Source organism: Sycon ciliatum, chromosome 1 (assembly GCF_964019385.1).
Source record: "Sycon ciliatum chromosome 1, ocSycCili1.1, whole genome shotgun sequence".
Taxonomy (NCBI): domain Eukaryota; kingdom Metazoa; phylum Porifera; class Calcarea; order Leucosolenida; family Sycettidae; genus Sycon; species Sycon ciliatum.
This window is the reverse complement of record NC_088643.1, coordinates 91,960,460-91,982,097: the sequence shown is the minus strand read 5'-3', so window position 1 is coordinate 91,982,097 and position 21,638 is coordinate 91,960,460. Positions and strand designations below refer to the sequence as shown.

Here is a 21,638-nt window from a genome sequence, read left to right as displayed (position 1 = left end):
GAATTATTTGCTGAACTGGGTGGATGGATTATTTCGAACTGCTGACTGTGTTGTGTCTATTGTCACAATAACAATAACAAAGCTACTTTGTTCCTGAGATATCTGGGCATGGATCAGCCATAACTATACTCTATAGTTTTCAATAATGTGTTGCACTTTATAATAACTCCATTGCGTTTACTTTTTGAAGTATCACTGTAATGATTGGTTTGTGAACGAACTTTGAATTGACAAGAAAGTACATCCAATTGATTCTGGTGAAGATGGCTCAGGTTGGAGTTGACAAATCCCAGAAATATGACCGGCAGCTGAGGTATGATAACTTTTGTGTGTTTGATGATGATGATGATTACCTAGTACCTTTGCACATGTATGAAACACGAAGATTTCTCAACATTATTGAGTTGAAGAAAATTGAATTCAAGTTTTGTAGTCTAATCAGACCACCAAGCTCCAAAATTTAACAAAACGTAGAAAACTCGGATGTTGAGCCAATAGTAATATGTATTAATATAATTATATGTAGAAAGGAAAGAGACATTATGGATACGAGTTAAGAGTAACTCTCCATCACTGTAACATGATACTTTATACAGTCAGAAAGTGCAATAACTAGGCACAAAACTGACACGTATCCATAATGTCTCTTTCCTTTCTACATTTATTTATGGCTCAACATCCGAGTTTTATAATATAATTATGTTAGTCATAACTAGTAACTTTCAAATATTGGTCCTTTTTCTCTTTACATAAAACGTAGAAAGTTTATACATTAGAGAGTTTGGAAGCTTTGTTACAACTCTGAGTTTCATGTAGAAAGTTTATTATGTACTTGGCATTCTGTTCCTTGGGTAGTGCTTATATTGTGTAAAAAATGGGGGGGGGGGGGTCACCGATATCAGAAGAAAAGATGACCAAAGAGCTACGAGTCCACCAACACCACCGGTTACGTTACAATCAGCTCATGCGATAACATTGCACGACACTGACCAACGGTCCTGATGTTCTGCACCTGACTGGCAATCAGCTCTAGCACATCTTGGATGCGCACTCCAACAGCCTTCCAACTTGGAAGATGAGCCGTCCTTACCTATACGGCAAAACGACCGTCGTATGAAACTGCTGCTTGTTACTGCTGCTCATATTTCCATCTAAATTGTCTTGGTCAAAGTACTGGACTATAGTTCTGAGGCGTTCGGTTCTTCACGATTCATGTTCGCTTAGCTTCCCCTCCAATTGATCTTCCAATCTTTACTGCCGAGGTTTTCAAGCCCCAAGAGAACTTCTCCAGACATACAGACAATGACGATGTGACAATGGGGCATGCAGACCCCTTCCGAAAAGCTGCTTCTCACCGTTGGCGGAGATGACCGTGAAGAGGCATGTTGCATCCGAGGCATAGCTGCAAATTGGTTGCTCCGGAAGAACATACAATCATGTGAAATTCACTCTGCTCACAGGTGGCTGTAATTTGGACAATGTCGGCCCTGTTGCTGAGGTCTGTGGTCTCCAGGTCGAACACTACCCAAGGTAGTGAGGTAGATTCACTGTCAAGCTCCTGGTGCTGTACTTGGCCGGTGTGACCAATCCACAAATGAGAGTTTGGGTGGCACTTCATGAGTTTGACATACCGGTGTATGCGCATACAATTTTAAGATCGCAATCAGCAGGACACGCTGTATCGACACTTGTTCTCCCAGTTGTGATTTTTAAAATTGTTATCTCCTTGCCGTTTCTTCAAACACTTGCACACTCGTACCTCGTTTATTTGGGCGGTCCGGGACCGGGCACTGCCCGTAACTTTGAAATGTCCATAACTCCGAAGCACATACATTTTGATGGGGAAAGGCCATAGATATGGCATGGGACGTCACTATTTCCACGAAAAATGACAAAAGGGTTGTGGCATTTCCAATTTCTCAAGCGAACCGTGAAATTGTTTGTATCATTTCGGTTTTATCACTCTTCCATGTGTAGACTGTGGGGTGATCATGGGCAGAAGGCACTGGAGTCATCTCATGTTTGCTTAGTCAACGCGTCATCCGTTGGTACCGAGGTGCTGAAGAGCCTTGTCCTGCCTGGTATGTTGTTAAAAGGAGTAGCTATGTTATGTGCATGTGGGTGTGTGGGATGGCTGCAACTTAATGCTGATACTTTTCAAGTTACTAGAAGAAGGTGGCTGCTCCCAACGTTGGAGCTTGGGTGTTTCAAGTTACTGGACTAGTAAATGGCCCGGTCACGTCTTACAAGCACAGCTACTACTAGCATACCACCACAAGTGATATCCATTTATTATTAATATTTATTTTATTTTATTCGAAGCAATACATGGCTGGGGTAGCCAATGACCACTTTGCGTGGCGATTGAAGGTTTTTTTATAGCCAACCACGGCTAACAAGGAAAAGAGTAACATGTCTGCACATACCGTCCCTACTACTGAAGTAGGACACACCCCGTCCGAAAGGTCTAATGCCAGTAGTATATTATGATGTATGTTTTACAGGCTACTGTAAAGCATGCTGCAAGTTGTTTTCACTGACATTAAGTAGCCGTGCATATAGCATTTGCTCTTGCTTGCTGCTAGTTGCTGCCCTCGTTATTGATTGTGTTGACATGGATTGTGCTCTTCTGATGTGTGTAGGTCTTGGCAAGTTTTCTATCGTTGATGAGAACCGTGTCTCAGGCGCTGATGCTGGATGCAAGTAAGCAGTGCACGGATTACAACCATGTTAGCAGATCTTTTGTGATTCGTTATTTGTACTTATGAATGGTAGGTCAATTTGAATTTGCCTTACATGATCTGCCGCGCACATAGGCACAATGATGACAGGCATTGATCAGTTCATGAATATGTCCTACGTATGGGCCCAGTACTGTCAAGTCTCAGTGTATATTCACCTTCACTCAGATCATGATGGCATTACCCTTCTCTGGGCATCTTCACCGCTCTGCCATTCAATGTTTTATTTTGTGCAATATCTCTGCTTTGTATCCTTGCAGCTTTTTCCTACCTGCCTCTGAGATCGGAAAGGTATTGGTTATTGGCAATTGTCTATGCTTTGCACGTCCGCTTGGAAGCATTCTGTCCTGCAATGACGCTTGTCATTCTATCCTGCACTCCGTCTCCTCCCCGTTCTGTAATATGTGTGATAACACTCACCTCATCAGACTGCGCAATGAAGATCCATATACTCACATGATGTAAGTGTGGTTTGTAACAACGGGAGTGTGAACAACACAGAAGTGGGTGCCAAAAGTGGAAGTGTGGAGCACCTACTTTAAAATAATCCGGCATGATAACTGTATTGGCAATGGATATTATTACACGGAAAAGAAAGGAAGTAAGAAAACAGCAGTGGACAGGCTCAGCCACGTCAAACCAATGAAACATTCCTTGAACTTGTCATTGCCATTGTAGTCGTCACGTTGCATATACCCACTCCTTTGTTGGTCACACTCCCGTTGTCGCAAACCACACTTTGGCATCTATTATGTGAGCACTGTCATATGGTGTTGCTTCTCACAATGTTTTATATATTTTTTATGAGTTCTTTGTACAGTAGTAATGTGTTTATTGCTCCAGGTTTCATTTCAGTGTTGTACATGCCGCACTGCTTAATCCAATGTGTTCCTACGTATGGCGTATTTGTACAAGTGCAGTCTCGTGCTGAAGTGGCATGCAAGTACCTATGCGAAATGAATGAGGATGTAGAAGGCTCGGCAGTGGAGTTGGTAAGTCCTCCAGTACATGCACCATCGATAGATACTTTCTTTCCCCCTGTCCTACTGTGGGGAATAGTTTACGTTTGTATGCTGCGTATTAGCTAGACAGTTTCTGCAACATTCTGGCTGATGCCTCAGCTCCCGGATTCTCCTTGCTTGGTGATTTACTGCCTGTCTGACTTGGCATACCTTGAATCACTGCCCTATTTTTTATGTGTGCATGGCCGGCAGAGCACAGAAAACCTCTTAGCTAAGGATGTGGACTACTTCAAGCAGTTTTCATGTGTCATCGCAACGCACCTGCCAGAAAGGTAACTTGCAGTGAGGATATCAGCTACAGTCAACTTCGCGTATAACGACACTCCACGGGGCATCAGAAAAGTGTCCTTATTCGCGAAGTGTCGTTATACCCGAAGTCCCATTATATGTATTACAGTTGGATGGGACTTTGCTCTGGGCATGGAAATTCTGTCGTTATTCGCAAATTGTCGTTATATCCGCAGTCGTTATTAGCGAAGTTGACTGTACTACTTCAATATTTCTGTCAAGGTGCCTGTATGCTTGTGTTGAGAGGATTGCGGGTGTGTTCAGGGTGACTCCTTATACATGTATGTGTACTGCTAGGATGTCTTGCATTGTTGTAACGGACATAATACGTGATACAGTGTACAGTACATGAAATAAGGTAGTTGGGTACTACTACTTGTAGTCCAGGTATAGACATGTTCAATCATGTGACGGCAGCCAAAAAAGAAAGGATCTGGTGCCTGAGATGACTGCTGTCTGAAGACATGTGGCCTCATTTTGTAGTGTTTGTATATGGACGGTACTGTATGTACTGTATGTACTAGTACAACGTCTTGCTTGTCATTGAATAGGGCACTAGCTCCAGTGTTTGCGGGTTTTACACTTGTGCTCAGGGATTTGGTTCGGCTATCTGAAGCTTGTTGGCGAAGCAACGTTCCCCTGTTGATCGTACAGTGCTGTGGCTTTGTTGCCTATGTGAGATTACAAGTAGCAGAACATTGTGGTAAGTATGCCCTGACATCATGAAATGCTAGAGGACATTGGTGTTGTCGTTCTTTTTGTTGGTTTCTGCACCTGTTATGCCCACATGCACCGTTTTCTGGGGCCCTTTACACGTGATATCTCTCTATTGACACACAGCTTGCCGCTTGTTATCTATATCTTATCACATGAGCTGTTGGAAGCAACCACGCTATGGACCATCCATATTAGTACATGACTTTTAAAAAGAGACCCAGTCCTAATAGAGCTGAGACTGCATCAACAAGAGAAACTTCTCGTCCTTGTTTGTCTTGCTATGCTCTTTCCCGGAGTAGGGCTGTCCATTGGCATTGATACCAGTATGTAGATTTTTAAATTCTTTTCGTCATGACTCCTCTTGTTTTTCATTCTTGTTTCAATGTGTATTTCCGCAGTGGTCGAAGCTCGTCCTGACAATGCACCAGAAGACTTGCGGCTAGATCGACCATTTCCTGCGTTGACCGAGTTCCTCCATACTCAAAACCTTTCCACTATGGATCGAAAGGTAATGTGGATCAGGCCCGTCCCTATTTTTTAGTATAATTTCTTTTGGTATTAGGAAAGGGTTTGCTCCCCACACTGGAGCTCGCACTATTCCGCCAACTTGACTTGACACTTGACTGACTCACGACTGCCATCCAGAGCACACGAGAAGTCCATCGAACCTTCGACTCGGCAAACCGGCAAGAAAGCACCACTCCCTGCTCAATACACAGTATTTCGGGAAATTCACCCTCATCAGTTGAGAAACGGAGCGTCCCTGTAAGTTTGTATCCCTGGTGATGTTTGGGCCTGGAGAGCACTATATAATTGATGCTCTTCAGGCACAATCTTCCTCAGCCCACTCAAGCTCAACTGATGAGGGGTGAACTCCCCGAAACACTGTGCATTGAGCAGGGAGTGGTGCTTTCTTGCAGGTGTGCCGAGTCGAAGGTTCGATGGACTTCTCGTGTGCTCTGGACGGCAGTCGTGAGTCAGTCAAGTGTCAAGTCAAGTCGGCGGAATAGTGCGAGCTCCAGTGTGGGGAGCAAACCCTTTCCTAGTAATCATCGCTGAAGTCGCAACCACTATTTTGTTCTTTTGGTATCATGCTGATGTTGCACGTTGAATCACGTATATCACTTGTATATGCTTACTGTACTTGGACTTGGTAAGTGTGTGTTTTTCTTTGCATTTTACTTTTTAAATTAGAATGGTCAGGGGTATTGCGATACCGGTAACTGGCTCCGTCTGTCTCTTCTTTCTTGGGTGTGTACATTTTCTGCAATTTGGGCGTGCATTTTCTCATTTGTGTTTCATTCCTTTCCGTTGCAGACTCACTCTCATACGCCATACGTTGTACTTCTGCACAAGTTTTTGGAGCAGTGGAAGGAAGAGGTACATGCAGTAGTGTGGTGTTGCTGTGGTGTTCGGTATCGGTGTCATCGGCACAGTGTCGGTGATTGTATTGTGCTTCTCTTGGGTTACATTTTCCACTGTATCTTCGAATATTGAGCTGTTGACAGCGGACTGTCTTGGCTGATGCAAGTAGTTCTTTGTCCCCTCCGAGTATTGTCTACCTACAAGTAGTCAACTACTACTGATACTTGTACCTGTGTCTATCCTGACATGACTGCCTGGCTGTGTTCTGGGGTTTTTTTGGGTTTTTTTGTATAGCGTTATCTCGGCTTGCATGTAATGTGCATCTTCTTTGTGTTCTGTAGCATGGTACATCTATGCCATCCAATTACAAAGAGAAGACTGAATTCAAGAAGATGCTCAGAAAAGGTGAGGGCCTTGTAGTGAATTCTCATTCTTGACTGCGTTGTCACGGTGCTCGATTTTAACACCTACGTAACCGGAGCAGTGGGGAACGACTTTGTGCACCTGAAGCTTTGCCTGGACCTATTTGCCCAGTATTTCCCAGGCAAGTTTTACCTATCCATTGGCCGTAGAAAGCTATGCCAATAGGTCGCAGTGTATGACATTTCTGGCAATGGAAGTCCCGCTTCCCTCCAACTGTGAACATTTCCCTACAGGGTTTTGATGTGGTTATCAACTTATGCCGTGCAGCACCAACATTCTTCTTCAGAATGCTCATGTGTTTTTTGTTTTATTTTGTCACCATCACTGTTTAGGTATTCAAGTAGATGAAAACGGTGTTCCGGCGGATGAGGAAAACTTTGATGAAGCGCTAGCCAAGGCCAATGGATGCCTCAAGCTGACATCAGTAAGAACTGCACGTCATCGTAATTGCCTATTTAGATAGAGAGATATTCTTTAATGCAGTACATGCATCTTTGCCGTCCACACCAGTCTAGGACACAGCAAACAGATTTGCTTTATTCCCTGTATGAGGCCATGAGAAGGGAACAAAAACGTTTGGTTCAGAAAATGTTCGCGATATTCTTCTTTACTTGTGCAAAGTGCGTAAAAATAACTGATACCGTAATATCGCGTAAAAAGCAGATGCTCATGGCCGTATAAGCCGGGGTTCAAACCATGCTTCTATTCAAGTTATGCTTCTATTCAAAACCTGCTTCTACGTCAACATCAGTCTACATTGTGCAGTGCATGCTGCCACGCATGTACTGTGCAAGTACATGTACTTGCACGTGTATGTTGCAGAGAGCAGCTTCTATTCAAATTGTGCTTCTGTGTCACGGCGAGCTTCGAAAAATCAGCTTCTATTCGAGTCATGCTTCTATACAGATCGTACTTTTATACGCGACACTAAAGTAAAAGTTTAAGGAAGAATAACAAGAGACGTCCAGAGAAAAATGTGATGCGTCTAACCCACCTTTATGCTAACAGTTAAAGTCCACCAGGAATTCACAAGAAAATACTCAAACTTGTAATACTTTTGTCGGCAAGTAAAAGTTGATCAGCGAGAGTGGCTTGACAACTTCAGTAGGAAACGGCAGTAAAAATTGATCATGCCGAGAAACTCACGTAGCTGACGTAGAGAGGTTAGTGGACGCAACTTCTTCATTGCTTGCAGATGCTCAGTTGTAGGTGTAATGCCATGGTGACTGGCAGTGTGACTGAGGAAGGTGATTGTGAATATGGAGAAAACACACTTTGCAGGATTGATCACCAGACCATGTTCTTGTCGATATGCGACAACCAAGCACACATGTTTGCAATGTGTCTCAGGATCCGCACTTGCTGTTAAAGATGCCATCAATGTAGACGAAGCAGAGGTCCAAACCATACAGAACCTGGTTGGCGAACTGGTGAAATGACTAGGCTGCATTTCGTAGTCGAAATGACATCACTGTTGCTTGTAGTACACTGCATGCAGGCTAGTGCAGCAGTGCGCAAAACACTGCATCAACACAATAATAGAACAGAAAAGTAAGTCCAGAAAATGCAAAAAAAAACATAAGAGCAAGAGCCCAAGAAAAGTCTTTCACAAACACCAAAAACACGCAAATCAAATAGACGATCCGCCGCAGAGGTGGTGCAGGTCCGGAAGCAGTGCGTCGGAAGTGCTTTTTCACATGGCTCCTGACTATCGGCACCACCTCATACAGAAATTTCGAAACACTACCATGCTTCTCCTCAGGAGGCTCGAAAAGGTGCTGTGTCACTGTCTCAACCGAACCCGTCTGGCACGGTGTAACTACGGGTTCAGCACAGTAGCCGCCATTACTGACTGGCCTTGGAATTTGACAACTGACTCGAGATGGACGCCTTTGCACAGGGTGACACACAGCGAAGGTTTTCTCGCCATCAAATGGGAACCTTCCTGTGGGTTTGTGGGTTTCTTTTTTAATTTATGAAACCCACAGGGAGTTTCCAACACTCTGCTCATGTGCCTTTTGATAAACTGTCTACATTGCATGCTGTGTCTTTCAGGTGCCAAGTGACGTGCTTGCTATCTTGCACGACCCATGCATGGAAAATCTCAGTGCTTCTGTAAGTATATTGTTAATGAACAAGAAAACAGTATCCTTCTTGACCTCTGCTGGCCTGGATAGGACATTTCATGTGGTGAATGCTATAGCTACTCGGTCTGGATGGCAGACACAAACAAAAGTCACAAAGTCCTCTTTTTATGTGTTCCTTTGAATCCTTTCACATTCTTTCCCCTGCTTCATGACAACATACCAAGCAGACTCTCTGCTGCTCGTTTTCATTGTTGCTGTGAACATGTTTTTCTTGCAGTCCTCAAACTTCTGGGTATTGGTGAACGCACTAGGTGTATTTGCAGCAGAAGAAGGTGAGAAATTGAGACCACACGTATGAAGTGCGCCTCCTGGAAGTCTTTTATTGACTTGAATTCTGTGTCGAGTGTGAAGTTTTTTTGCATCTTTTCAGAAGCTGCTTTTAATGTCATCTGCATGATCTGGGGATGAGCTGACTAGAAGCAATGGGCCAAGCTTACTGTGCATGTGTCTGTGCTTGTAGTGCAGCTTTACCCGATACACTCATGCAGTTTGGCACACTGGATTAAGTAATGACCCATGTTTTCCTTGAGCCTAACCCATATGCTGAGTCTCGTGTGTGTGTGTGTGTGTGTTGTGTCCCTAATCCTTGCTTACTGTGCAGGATGTCTTCCATTGCGTGGCTCACTGCCAGACATGACAGCGGATAGTGAGCGCTACATCACCATCCAGACCATGTAAGATTTCCAATCCACGCAGCATGGACGGTGCATGGTCACGCCTTAGCCAGCCTCGAGGACAATACAACTACAATGTGGCAGTGTTTTACTTCTTCGCATGTGCAATATGATCCCAGTTGGGTTTCAGCCCTGCTCAGTGCTGGGTGATAATGAACACATCTGAAATCTCAAAATTACTGATATCGGTTTGACTGACCCTAGCCCTTTTATTTATTCTCGCTGTATATGAATAAGACTCGTTTAACAATCATTTGAAATCGTGTTCAAGCAATTATTCACAGCTGTGCTGTGTCTTGGAATGCTCTGTCATTGGTTGTAGCTATCGACAGAAGGCAGCGGAGGATGCAGATCGTGTGTGGCGCCATGCACAGAGTATATGTCGGGAACTCAAGAAGGTTAGTGCAAAGGCCATGCTGCTGAGCTGTGCTGTGCACAGTGTGCTCTGCGAACGATATACAGTGTAGGAAGTATGTCATGAAGTTCTTTATTCTCAGTATTCCGTTCGGCACATCCTCTGGGCTGGCGCTCTCAAATGTGTTGACCCGATACGGACTAAAAAGGCGGCGTGGAGACCAGCGTTAACGATATTGACTGCACACGTTATGCTACTTGATATTGCTTCTGTAGTGTACTAAGGTCACACTAAGCAGGTTCTTGTGTAGAGCTCGTGTCCGCTCGAAGGTGCGGATTGTCTGCAGAACGTGCAATATGTGTACAAAGCTCGTGTCGTATGACCTACAGGCCTCCTCCACAATACGACCACGAAAGGACGAGATGGTGGGGCGCTCTGGCGGTACTTTACGGTACATGCAGTCTGCTGTGTGTTATCCTGTCATGAGTGTTCTGGAGATTGTCATTCAGGCCTACTATCTAGTATGTTTTCCTGTGTGCGCCTAGCACCACTGTTAGCTCCTTGCTAACTCGACTCCTTTCAACATGCTGTAAGAGGAAGGGAACAGTGGGACCACCCCTGCAAACCAATTTGAAAATACTGTCCCACAGTTCATTGCTGTTGGTTGATTTTGGTGCTTTCAGGATCCGTCGTCGATATCGCAGGAAGAGACCAAAGTGTTCTGTAAGTTGAGACACGACAATTATGAGCATGGTTCCACTTGGCTTTTATGCAAGGTTTTACATGGCATACAACCTCCGGCTTGTCTTATATTCAATGCCCGAAAAATATCTTCCAAAAGCAAATAGATGCTTATCTAGGGAGTTTTGTGTGGTGAAAAGGGGCATAGGGTGGGGTTTAATTGGAGTGAGGGGAAGAATCGAAGATATCGAATTTATTATGCTCCAGTGTAGGCCGAACGTAAGGTTTATACAAGAGGGAGATGACAGTGGGAGGAAGATAAGGGGACATACGCGTAAGCAGAAACACTCTATTGGGTGTCAGGTCTATACAAATTTGTATTAACCCACATGCGTGCACCTGCCACCACACACCCAAGTGTGCGTGCACACACCCGCTAGGCCTTACGGCCAAGCATAATAATATTATGTATGCACACACACCCGTGACCGGAGGGTGTACCCAGTGTGCTGACAGTGCTCAACACCGCGGAGGCACACACACGCATGTATTCCACATTGCAATATGCTTGCCAAACTGGCTCGTACCCGCACACCAAGCATAGAACCTAGTTGTGGGGGTTTGCCATTATCTTTTTTTCACATTTGTCACTCTTTGAAATATCACCAATGATAGCAAATTGCCATGTTAACAAGAGCCATTGGGCACAACAAGCCAATGCATGGCTCATAATTCTTATCGCCTCATTAATCGCACAGCACGGCAATTTGTACTTCAGAAGTAACAAGCACAATTGGCAAAAATGTCACCCGGCAACAGCAAACGGGTACGCCGTTACAAACATGGTACCCCGGCAAACTCAACGGGAACGCACCAGTACAAACACGGCCCGGCAACAGCAATCGGATACACCGTTACAAACATGGTGCCCCGGGCAAACTCAACGGGAACGCACCAATACAAACACGGCCCCGGCAACAGCAAACGGGTACGCCGTTACAAACATGGTGCCCTGGCAAACTCAACGGGAACACACCAATACAAGCTGGCCTGGCAACTTCAAATAGGCACAAGTGAGAAACTACGGCACCCAGCAACAGCAAATGAGTGCACTGCTACAACATCAGTCCACCACATCAATATGCCGCTGCCACAACATTGTAGCAGCAACACAGCAGACATGTATAATTATGTGGCCCTCCCGGCACAGGAAGCTATTGCAAAAGGGAGGGAGGGAGGGAGAGAAATTACCAGCCTGACACGGAAAGCACTTCTTGTCCAATTGAAAAGGCACACCAAACTGCATTCGACTAGCTACTGCGGCGCACATAAAGGCAACAGTAGCAGCAGTGCAAAAAATGCAAATTGCAGACCATACTCGGCGCAGAATAATACTTTATGACATGCATCGTGAGACCATCACTGCGCATGTGCCTGCGTGGGCTAGCTTTGATACTCAAAGCCGGCATTTATTCTTTCGAAGATCTCATTCTGCTGCCTTGGTTCTAGGTGACTGGAATATGACATGCGCACACTTGCGAACGTTAAACGTGGAACCAGTGTGCTAAGCCCAGGGGGCACAAGCTGCTAAGTCGGTATCCACTTGGGATAAGTGACTTGAAAGGGTGGTGTTCAGAGGGGATACACACAGGATATTTATAGCATCATCCACAAACAAGTTGAGTTTGTTGGCTATGACAGTTTGTAGGCTGTCAATCCCGATGTTGAAGGGGGGGGGGGGGGGGGTAAGTGAGAGACCTGCAGCACTCCTGCTTCAGGGGGCTGTAGGATACACGAGCATCACATGTACGCAACCAGCATTGTCAATAAACTCTAGCTCACGAAATCACACACCGCCTCGAATGGTCTCTCCCCTATATAAATTGGAATAATTTAGTTCTGAAGATGGCCTGCCTCAAAACATTGGATAGCAAACTGTTTTATTTTTACGATTTGTAACCGGGAGACTTATTTTCGGTGGTGTGTGATGTGAGCAAGATGAAGTGGCTGCAGTGCAGTCTTTTAAACACCCTAAGAACAATTAATTCCTATGCTCTAAGACAACATGTGGGAATTGTTCTCTTTGCTTTTATGTTCTCTCTTCAGGCAAAAACGCGGCCTTTTTGCGCGTGTTGCGCTCTCGATCATTCGCTGAAGAAGTGCAGAAACCATCAATGCTATCAGCAGATATTGGTAAGGCTGTCTGACCGGTGAACACTAACAATGGCTGGCGTCGTTTCTTTTTCCTTTTTGGCCAGGGATAATAGCATTCCCTGGCTGTGGTGCAGCCCTGCCTGAACGCAGTGTCTCGGATTCCTGGATTCAGTTTCTACTTGGCTCCTTTCCGCATTCATAATTACTGCGCATGTACTGTCAAAAGCGTACAATAGGAGATGTTCCGTAGTCCACCGTATTCTAGAGATGTAACGAATAAGTATTCGATCTACTGAACAGTGCGAAGTAATTTCCCAGCGATATTTGTAGTGTTGGTGGAGACCTATGTCGATTTGGAGAATAATTACGACTTTGCAAAGCACAAATGTATCCTTCGAAGAGCATCACTAGTAGATTGGGAATCGTAGATTATTTATTCATTTGTGAATTAGTATTCGAGCTAACACTGTAAAGCGGTGCAGCATTTCTTGTTTGCGAAGTTAGAATTTAGACCAGTTTGCGAAGATTTTTTTGTGATTCAACACTTGAATTGACAAGCTCAAACCTAATAATTATTTAATTTTTAAGTCCAGAGGTCAATACTTTTGAACGCACTATAGCACGGCTGTACTAAATAAGAAATTGCTTTGCCATGGAAGAGGCAGATGTGTGTAGATCCCTGTAGGAAGGAGTCGTGTGGGTACACCTTGCTCTTGACGGTTGCAAGAAGACTTGTAGTGGTTGTATTCCACTGAGACTCCTCTCATATGTTATTTTGGTGTGTATGTGCGTGCGTGCATGCATGTGGATGGATGGATGGATGGATGGGTGGTCGAATACCTGCGTGTGAGTGGGCATGCTTGTTTTGCCGAACTGTGTATGTGTGCCTTCACGTACACATATTTGTTATGTAGATGATGGTCTCGGTCGAGAGGATCCTCACATGAACATTTATCTCTTCATTCGAGCAGCATTCCGCTTCTATGAGCAACACGGACACTACCCTGGTAAGAACCGGCGATAGGTGAAGAAGTTGCTTTCACGTGAAGGTGAACAAGGTGGTGAAGAAGAAGTGCTGTTTTTCTGCACCAAGTTGTTTTCCAGCATGCAAATGATTCTCCTAGGGATGCATGTGTTGTACTCATGGCAGCTTGAAACTACGAAAATTGCCATGGGCCTGCACGTGCCAGAGAAAAACTTGAACAGCAAATGAATTATTCCAGTATGAGGGTATACTTTTGAACGCACTATAGCACATCAGCGAGAAGTTGCGTCTGCGGCTGTACAACACTTTTATTATTCCAGGACTGACGTACAACTCGGGTACGTGGGGGGTCAGTGTGACCATTCTGTCTCGCCTGGATTCCTTCCACCGCCGTCAGCTAAGGTCACTCATCGGTGTGAAATGGCCACAAATAATACCGAATGATGCTCTCTATACCAGATGCGAAGCTGAACCCTTGAGTGTCATGGTCAAGAGATCACGCTGGAGGCTGTTTGGCCACATCCTGCGGATGGCAGATGAATCCCCAGCTGTTATGGCTATGTTCGCGTACTTCGCCAATCAGCAGCAGTAATGCTGGAGGGGTAGACCGCGGACGACCCTGCCGCAGGCATTGGTGGGAGATCTGCGCCAAGCCAATGCTGGATTGCTCGGGAACCTAGACGCTCTGCAGAGCCTGCGAGCCATTGCCCATGACCGACCCGCATGGCGAGATCTATGTATGAAGATCTGTGCATCGTGATATTCCGACAGATCCTGAAACAGTCAAACTCAGGAAATAGCACTATTATTATCACTCAGGCTGCAATATTCAATGACATATAGACATATTCATAAATGACATATCTTCAATACCCATGAGCTACATTGTATATGATAATTATATCATTATATCATCGCTCTAGCTCAATTTCTTTCCCCTGTCATAGTCCTGTTTATCATGTTCAGGATAAGCGAAGTTGTGGATCATGCTTGCATGGTTGACTCCAACGCGTACATGCAAGTAATAATAAATAATGAGGGTATTTTTTCATCTCAATACTGTATTACACATATTTTTCGGGATAGACTTGGAAAGAGCTTTTGTTGCTGGCGATAATTTTTGTCATGGTCATGCCCGTATCAATGCCATGCTTGTCAGGGATGTGTACGATTGGGTACGAGTGCAAAACTCCTGCTTTTTCTCTCTGTGACAGACTTGTTGTGTACATTCATGCATGGATGGAGAGCTAGTACGTTCTGTGTGCTTACTTGGTGCGAGTTTGCACTTGCGTGCAGTAGTGCATACTTGCACGTGTGTGGCAAGTTGGGAACGGGGTGGGGTGTGAATGAATGGGTGTATGCATATGTGTAACTTTTGCTCTCATGTGGACACCCATTTGTATATTTGAAATGACAGGTGAATCTAAATCAGTTGATTTGTGTTTTGCCATGGTACAGTACTGTGGACACCGTTTCTGTTTTGCGTATCTGGTTTGCTGTTGTCCAGGTGGGGAAGAAGATGACCTGCTACTGTTCAAGGTTAGTGAATTTGTGCACTGAAACTTCCATGTAACCTGCATTGTACCTCCTAGGGCCACACTCTACCTAAGATCAAGTGCTGGAATAGCATATAGGCCACTCTATATTTGTGTCCAATGGTACTGGTATGTTATATCTGGGTTATTGTACTTGGAAGCTGAATGAGCATTGTAAAATTCATGTACATCCTCGCTTATCCGCACCTCAGTTATCTATGGCTTCGCTTATCTGCAATTCACTCATGGGGACGATGTGGGCTACTGAAGACAAAGCAGCGGATACTGTTGCTGCACTGATTATGTGTTAGAGCAATGTACAGAAGGGATAAAGTTGCTGCACTGAATATGTGTTAGAGCAGTGTGATACCGTTGCTGCACTGAATATGTGTTAGAGCAGTGTGCAGTAGGGATACTGTTGCTGCACTGAATATGTGTTAGAACAGTGTGCAGTAGAGCCATTTCTATGGCAGTTGTAGTTGAGATACTAGACAGCCTTAGCAAAAAACGTTATGTTGTAACGGTATTATCGTAAGGGGGGAAATAACGTGATTTGGGTTCGACCTTTAGCAAGATGCACGCTATTTTTAGTACGCTGTTGCCACGAGAATAGCTTTGATTTCGCGCGGTACAACCATTTTTGTCACCATATACGCGATACAAGGTGAAATGCGTACGGACTATGCAATATTTGGCCAAAACACGTACCGTTGGTCACACCGACAAATCAGCCCCATAACGTATATACGCTGCAGCTTCAACGCTATTTGGGTGATCAAGGTACGAGTACCGTAAAAAAATAGCGTTACCGTTGTTTGCTAAGGGTGTCTATTGACAGGTTGTAAACTGTAATGTACTAATCATGCAAGCATGTGCTTTGAACTCTAAAGAAACAGAGTAACATAGCTTGTCACACTGCTGCTTAGTCTGGCCTTGTTCCAATGTCTTGTTGAAAATTGGTATCTTCCTCATCTGACTTCCCTATACAGGAGCTTGTTACCACAATGACAACCGAATGGAATGTCTCTGCGCCATCTTGTGAGGCAACAATGACAAGCTTGTAAGTTTAGTGGCTGTATGAAGGTGCATGTGTGTGTGTGTGTGTGTGTGTGTGTGTGTGTGTGTGTGTGTGTGTGTGTGTGTGTGTGTGTGTGTGCGTGCGTGTGTGCGTGTGTGCGTGCGTGCGTGTGTGTGATTTATCCCGACACAAGAACTTCTGCCTCGCCTAATAGCTATCATCGCCTTCGGCGATGGGCTTTCCAAAGGTGTGTGTGTGTGTGTGTGTGTGTGTGTGTGTGTGTGTGTGTGTGTGTGTGTGTGTGTGTGTGTGTGTGTGTGTGTGTGTGTGTGTGTGTGTGTGTGTGTGTGAGAGAGAAAAAAAGAAGAAGAAGAAGAGAAAAAGAAGAAAAAATGAAAAATAGGGATTCACTGGCCAGAAAAAGTCACTTCAATCAGCTGTGTGGTGGATACCAGGCTAAAAATAGTGGCGGTCAATTCATCAGCCTTGCAAGCTGTTGAATGGTGTAATCCCAGCACAAGTTGCTATGTCTAACATAGCTGCTCACTATCATCGCTTCCGCGATGGGCAGGTCTGAGGTATGTGTGTGTGTGTGTGCGTGCGTGCATGTGCGCACATACCACTGCACCATCCCGACGATTATGGTCACACGCGTCTTTCTTCTCTTTCTCAGACTCCTGACTTTTCTTTCATTCTCCTGGGTGGTTACCGACAGCCAGTGCATGCCGGAGTATGTGGTGTGATGTGTGTGCGGGAAAAAAATGAAAAAAGACCAAAAAGTAGGGATTCACTGACCAGAAAAAGCCACTTCATAGCTGTGTGGTGTAGACCAGGCTGAATAGTGGCGGTCAGTTCTTCAGCCTTGCAAGCTGTTGAATGGTGCAATCCCAGCACAAGCTGCTATGGCTCCTGCTGTGGCATCGCTATCATCGCCTCCGGTGATGGGCGTCAAATGGTGTGTGTGTGTGTGTGTGTGTTGTGTGTGGGTGCGTGCGTGCGTGCGTGCGTGTGCGTGTGTGTGTGTCTGTGGTAGAAAAAATTATGGGCGTTGGTGTGGTGGCGTCGGATTTGTTCCCTTTGGGTGGAACGGTTGAATGCGTGGACAGCTTTCGCTATCTTGGCTACCAGATCACTCCTGATGCTAGGAGTAGCTTTGATGTCTCTCGCAGGATCGCTGCAGCTTCGGGTGCATTTGGCGGCTTGAAGAAGGCTGTGTTTACGAACTCAGAGTTTCCCATCGGCCTCAAACGTGTCATCTACGGAGTGACTGTGCTGGCATTACTCCTGTATGGTGCTGAGAACTGGACACCGAGGCAACGGGATCTCCAGCGTCTGGAGTCATTCCACCTGCTATCTATACGCATGGTCTTGGGTATCCACCGGGCGCGCCAGATGGACAAGCGTGTGTCCTTCAGGTACGGCAGTGGTGGGGAGACATGGAGCAGGTCTCTGACAAGATACGGCGCCGTCGTCTCCAGTGGCTGGGCCACCTGGCTCGCATGGGTGATCGTATTTCCCGCCAACTGCTCTTTGATGCCTTGTCGTCTAAACGGCCTTCACATGGCCCCCACATGGCCCCTGGAAGAGATGGAAGGACACAGTCAAGCATGACCTGGCAGCGGTGTCCATTGGCATGGATGAGTGGCTTGACACAGCGGATGATAGGTCTGAGTGGAGAACCAGGTGTCCGGATGGAGTGTACAGCGTGGTATGTTCTTGTGTACAACCTGCTGGGAAGCCACTCCTGTGTTCGGTCTGCACACGCCGTTTCAGCCGTCCTCAAGATATCACTAGACATAGCATAGCTGCACCTCCCGTCGCTCTGTAAAAGCAAAAAAAAACGTTCCGCCGGACTCGCAGTGTCTCGCGCCACGTCCCGAAGCCAGCATTCCTTCAAGTCGCCCCGTTTGGGGACACAGCCAATTGTGGCAATGGGCGAAGGAAGGAAGGAAGGTGTATGTGTGGGTATGTGTGTGTGTGTGTGTGTGTGTGTGTGTGTGTGTGTGTGTGTGTGTGTGTGTGTGTGTGTGTGTGTGTGTGTGCGTGTGCGTGCATGTGTGTGTGTGTGTGCGTGCGTGCGTGCGTGTGTGTGGGTGTGTTCGTGAGTGTGTATGCGTGCATGCATGCGTGCGTTGGTGGGTGGGTGAGTGTGGGTGTGGGTGTGTGTATGCGACGATTATTGCGTAGTGGAATGGTGTAAGGCCCTAATCAAGAAACAGAACAACAGAATAACAGAAGGAAGCAAGTTTTAGTCCTGCTTGGAAGTGGAAGGATTTCTGCAACTGTTCTGCGACCCACCCTCTCGAGGGTAATATACATGTAGATGTGACACACAGGATTTGGCATTTGTGCCAGTATCTGTAAGACGTATCCCCTCTCGTACCCACCATTAGCATGATTATGTGTCACGTCTGCTGCTTGAGTATTGGATACTCTTACTAAATCAGAGGTGGCTGTGGTCCGACCTGAGCTAAGGCTTGGGTTTGGTAGACCTGATACCAATGTGGATAGGCGAATGTTACTTACTACAGTACTATTCCTCACTGCCGCAAAAGTTTGATCCACTCAGATATCAAAGAACTTGTGTTGAATACCACTGACAATGGTGTTCTGTTCATTGTGTGAACCTACTGTGCAGGGTTGCCAGCAAGGGATCGGAACTGCCTTCGGTAACCGGATTTGTTGGAGGTTAGCTAGAAATACTACCAGTACTCATACAAGTGCTTGTTATTCATTGCATCTCATGCCACCATGGCTAGCACGTAGCAGTTATCTGGGATCATTGCATTGCATAACAGAGCTGATTTCCCCAATTGCTGTCATTGCAAGAAGTGTTGCCTGGGGATCACGTTTACCTGATGGCTCGGGTTGCGGCTAGAAAACCTTCCTTCAATGCGAATGTGAAAGTGTACAATCACGTGTCATACTAGGAGGAACTCAACACCGTTATCTGTGTCGGGACTGCGCTAGCGCTGTACTCTGTGAAAAACACGAGTACATGTGCTGCATGAAATGTTTTGTCAAAGAAATGCTCGGTAGACAGTTTGCAAGCAGTAGTGGTAAACCTGGTTTCGGCAGCAATCCGCTGTATCGCTCACCGCTCATTGGTGACAAGCACTCTCGGAAACAAGCTTTACTGCATTGGTGTAACTGTTAGTCCGTGGCTGCCTGTGGACGGACTGAGCTATCTTTGGCTGCTGGTGAGCTCGGTGGGTGGTTGCTGAACCCAGTTGGTCTCTTTATGTGGACTTTTTTACGTCTCCGCGAAAAAATCCAATCGATTTTATAAGCAACCAACAATTAGGGAGGGCCCGAATATGCTTGCGCATATTTTCGCTTATTTTGGTCCTTTTGACACAAGGTCGCATAAAGTAGCAAATCTAGCATATTGTACCAAATGTAGCATATTTTGCTACAAGGAGCAAAGAATTCGCATAATTATAGGGTAGATGGCGGAAATGGACAAGGAAACTTACCAAGGCACGCTCGGTCAGGGAACCCTTCCAAACTTAGCCCGGAAGGGAAATGCTCATCCAAACACGGGGCGAAAATTTGACCCGAGAAGAGAGTGTCCGCGACTCAAGGTCGCATAAAGTAGCAAATCTAGCATATTGTACCAAATGTAGCATATTTTGCTACAAGGAGCAAAGAATTCGCATAATTATAGGGTAGATGGCGGAAATGGACAAGGAAACTTACCAAGGCACGCTCGGTCAGGGAACCCTTCCAAACTTAGCCCGGAAGGAAAATGCTCATCCAAACACGGGGCGAAAATTTGACCCGAGAAGAGAGTGTCCGCGACTCAAGGTCGCATAAAGTAGCAAATCTAGCATATTGTACCAAATGTAGCATATTTTGCTACAAGGAGCAAATAATTCGCATAATTATCACTGATATCAGTTCATATTTTGAGCATATTTTTCTGCTTTTGTGTGATTTCGAAGCATATTTTGAAGCAAGTGGCCAATATGCGAAAAGCATAATATGCAAAAAATTTGAGCATATTTGGGCCCTCCCTACCAACGATGTCATTACACTCCAATTTCATAACTGGCTTCAGCACTACAGTACAAGGTGAAAGCAGATTTAGACCGACGGAGGTTTCCATTCTAAATATCATTGCACCACTGTCCACTCTAGTCTTTTGCAAACATCTCCAACTTCTGGCAATGTGTATACTGGTACTTTGCGAATCTTGTGGCAGTACAAGTACCGTATATGCTGTAAAGTACCACAAGAGTGCCCCGTCTCGCGAGAGCGCCCCACCTTGATTTTACAGCCAGGGAAAAAGAAAAATCGTATGGCAGAGTGCAACTAAGTTTGTACGGTGTGAGAACCACAGTGTACTAAAGTCACCCCTAGCAGGTTTTTGTGTGGAGCTCGTGTCCGCTCAAAGGTAAATTTCAGTATGGATTGTCTGCACAATGTGCAATGATTATGTGTGTACAAGATTCGTGTCAGTATGACCTACAGACAGGATACTGCCTCCACAATACAAGCACGAAAGGCCGAGTTGGTGGGGCGCTTTTGCGGTGCTTTACGGTACAGGTATGTATACTCACACATCTATGATGTTTTCTTGTTCTCTGCAGCTCTCGTCTCTCAAGAGGTCATCAAACTGCTTACATGCCAGTTCATGCCCTTCAACAACACTCTGATCTATTCGGCAAAGCTGGCAAGCACCGCAACATTTCAACTCTAGACCTCATTATTGATATTCACTGAATCCTAGGATAGGTACACTGCTACATGTATTGGCTTTTCAGATCTTTTTCTCTTTTTTTTATAGCTTTGCAGTGCATCATTTAGTTGTGCATCCGCATCCTTTTATTCTCATATTCAAGCTGATAATATTGATACCAACAGCCTTCTGAAAACTTCTACTTTTTACTGAACTCATTGATATATGCCGGTAACACATGAGATGCACATGCGAAAATTTCTGCACGACTTTGTAATTAGACCTGTGGATTTGTGTTGCATCAAATGTGAGATGTTATCCACCGCTAAGTTGTGTTAAATTCTATTTGAATTTTCAGTAAATGAATTTTGAGTGGGTAGCCATGCAGTTGTTGCAGTTCATACTTCCTGCTGGACTACATTGTAAATGTAAGAATTGTGACCTTCACTCCGCTTTGCTGCTTGTTCAGCAGTGCTTCGTACGTTGCTGGATGGTATGTGCATGCTGTCCAAGTTAGATTGAAGATATAAAGACATGTCAGAAGATTGGCAGCACGTGTGAAGTAGAGTAGGGTACACCATGCATGAAGTCTTGTATTTTTTTTTAACAAAATTAATATCTTGCACCACTCATGCAGGCGCAGCTCTGCATGACCGAACTTGAAAGGAAGGATGTACTAAGCCATAGGATACTCGATATGAATTATAGACTTGGCCGTGAGAACCAACAGGGAAATAATTACTCTTGGTATCAATGATACAATGAGCCGAACATACATGGAATGCCTGTTTATTGATGCAGACATGCATGCAGGGTGCCCTGTATGCAACCTGTGCAGTACAGGTGCTGCAC

At 45.2% G+C, this 21,638-nt stretch overlaps 1 protein-coding gene across 1 annotated transcript; it reads left to right on the top strand.

Annotated features, from left to right (window-relative positions):
• Positions 1-15: 15 nt before the first annotated feature.
• LOC135806484 (NEDD8-activating enzyme E1 regulatory subunit-like) lies at positions 16-21,233 on the top strand. Its single transcript, XM_065320675.1, has 22 exons — positions 16-313; positions 1,978-2,081; positions 2,643-2,703; positions 3,002-3,032; positions 3,662-3,733; positions 3,956-4,035; positions 4,645-4,754; positions 5,167-5,276; positions 6,086-6,148; positions 6,475-6,538; positions 6,889-6,980; positions 8,612-8,671; positions 8,921-8,975; positions 9,305-9,377; positions 9,700-9,775; positions 10,416-10,455; positions 12,520-12,606; positions 13,482-13,574; positions 15,060-15,091; positions 16,077-16,147; positions 18,744-18,793; positions 20,698-21,233. Exons 1-22 carry the CDS (start codon positions 264-266, stop codon positions 20,805-20,807), a joined length of 1,584 nt encoding a protein of 527 aa, XP_065176747.1. The 5' UTR covers positions 16-263; the 3' UTR covers positions 20,808-21,233.
• The last annotated feature ends 405 nt before the right edge of the window (positions 21,234-21,638 follow it).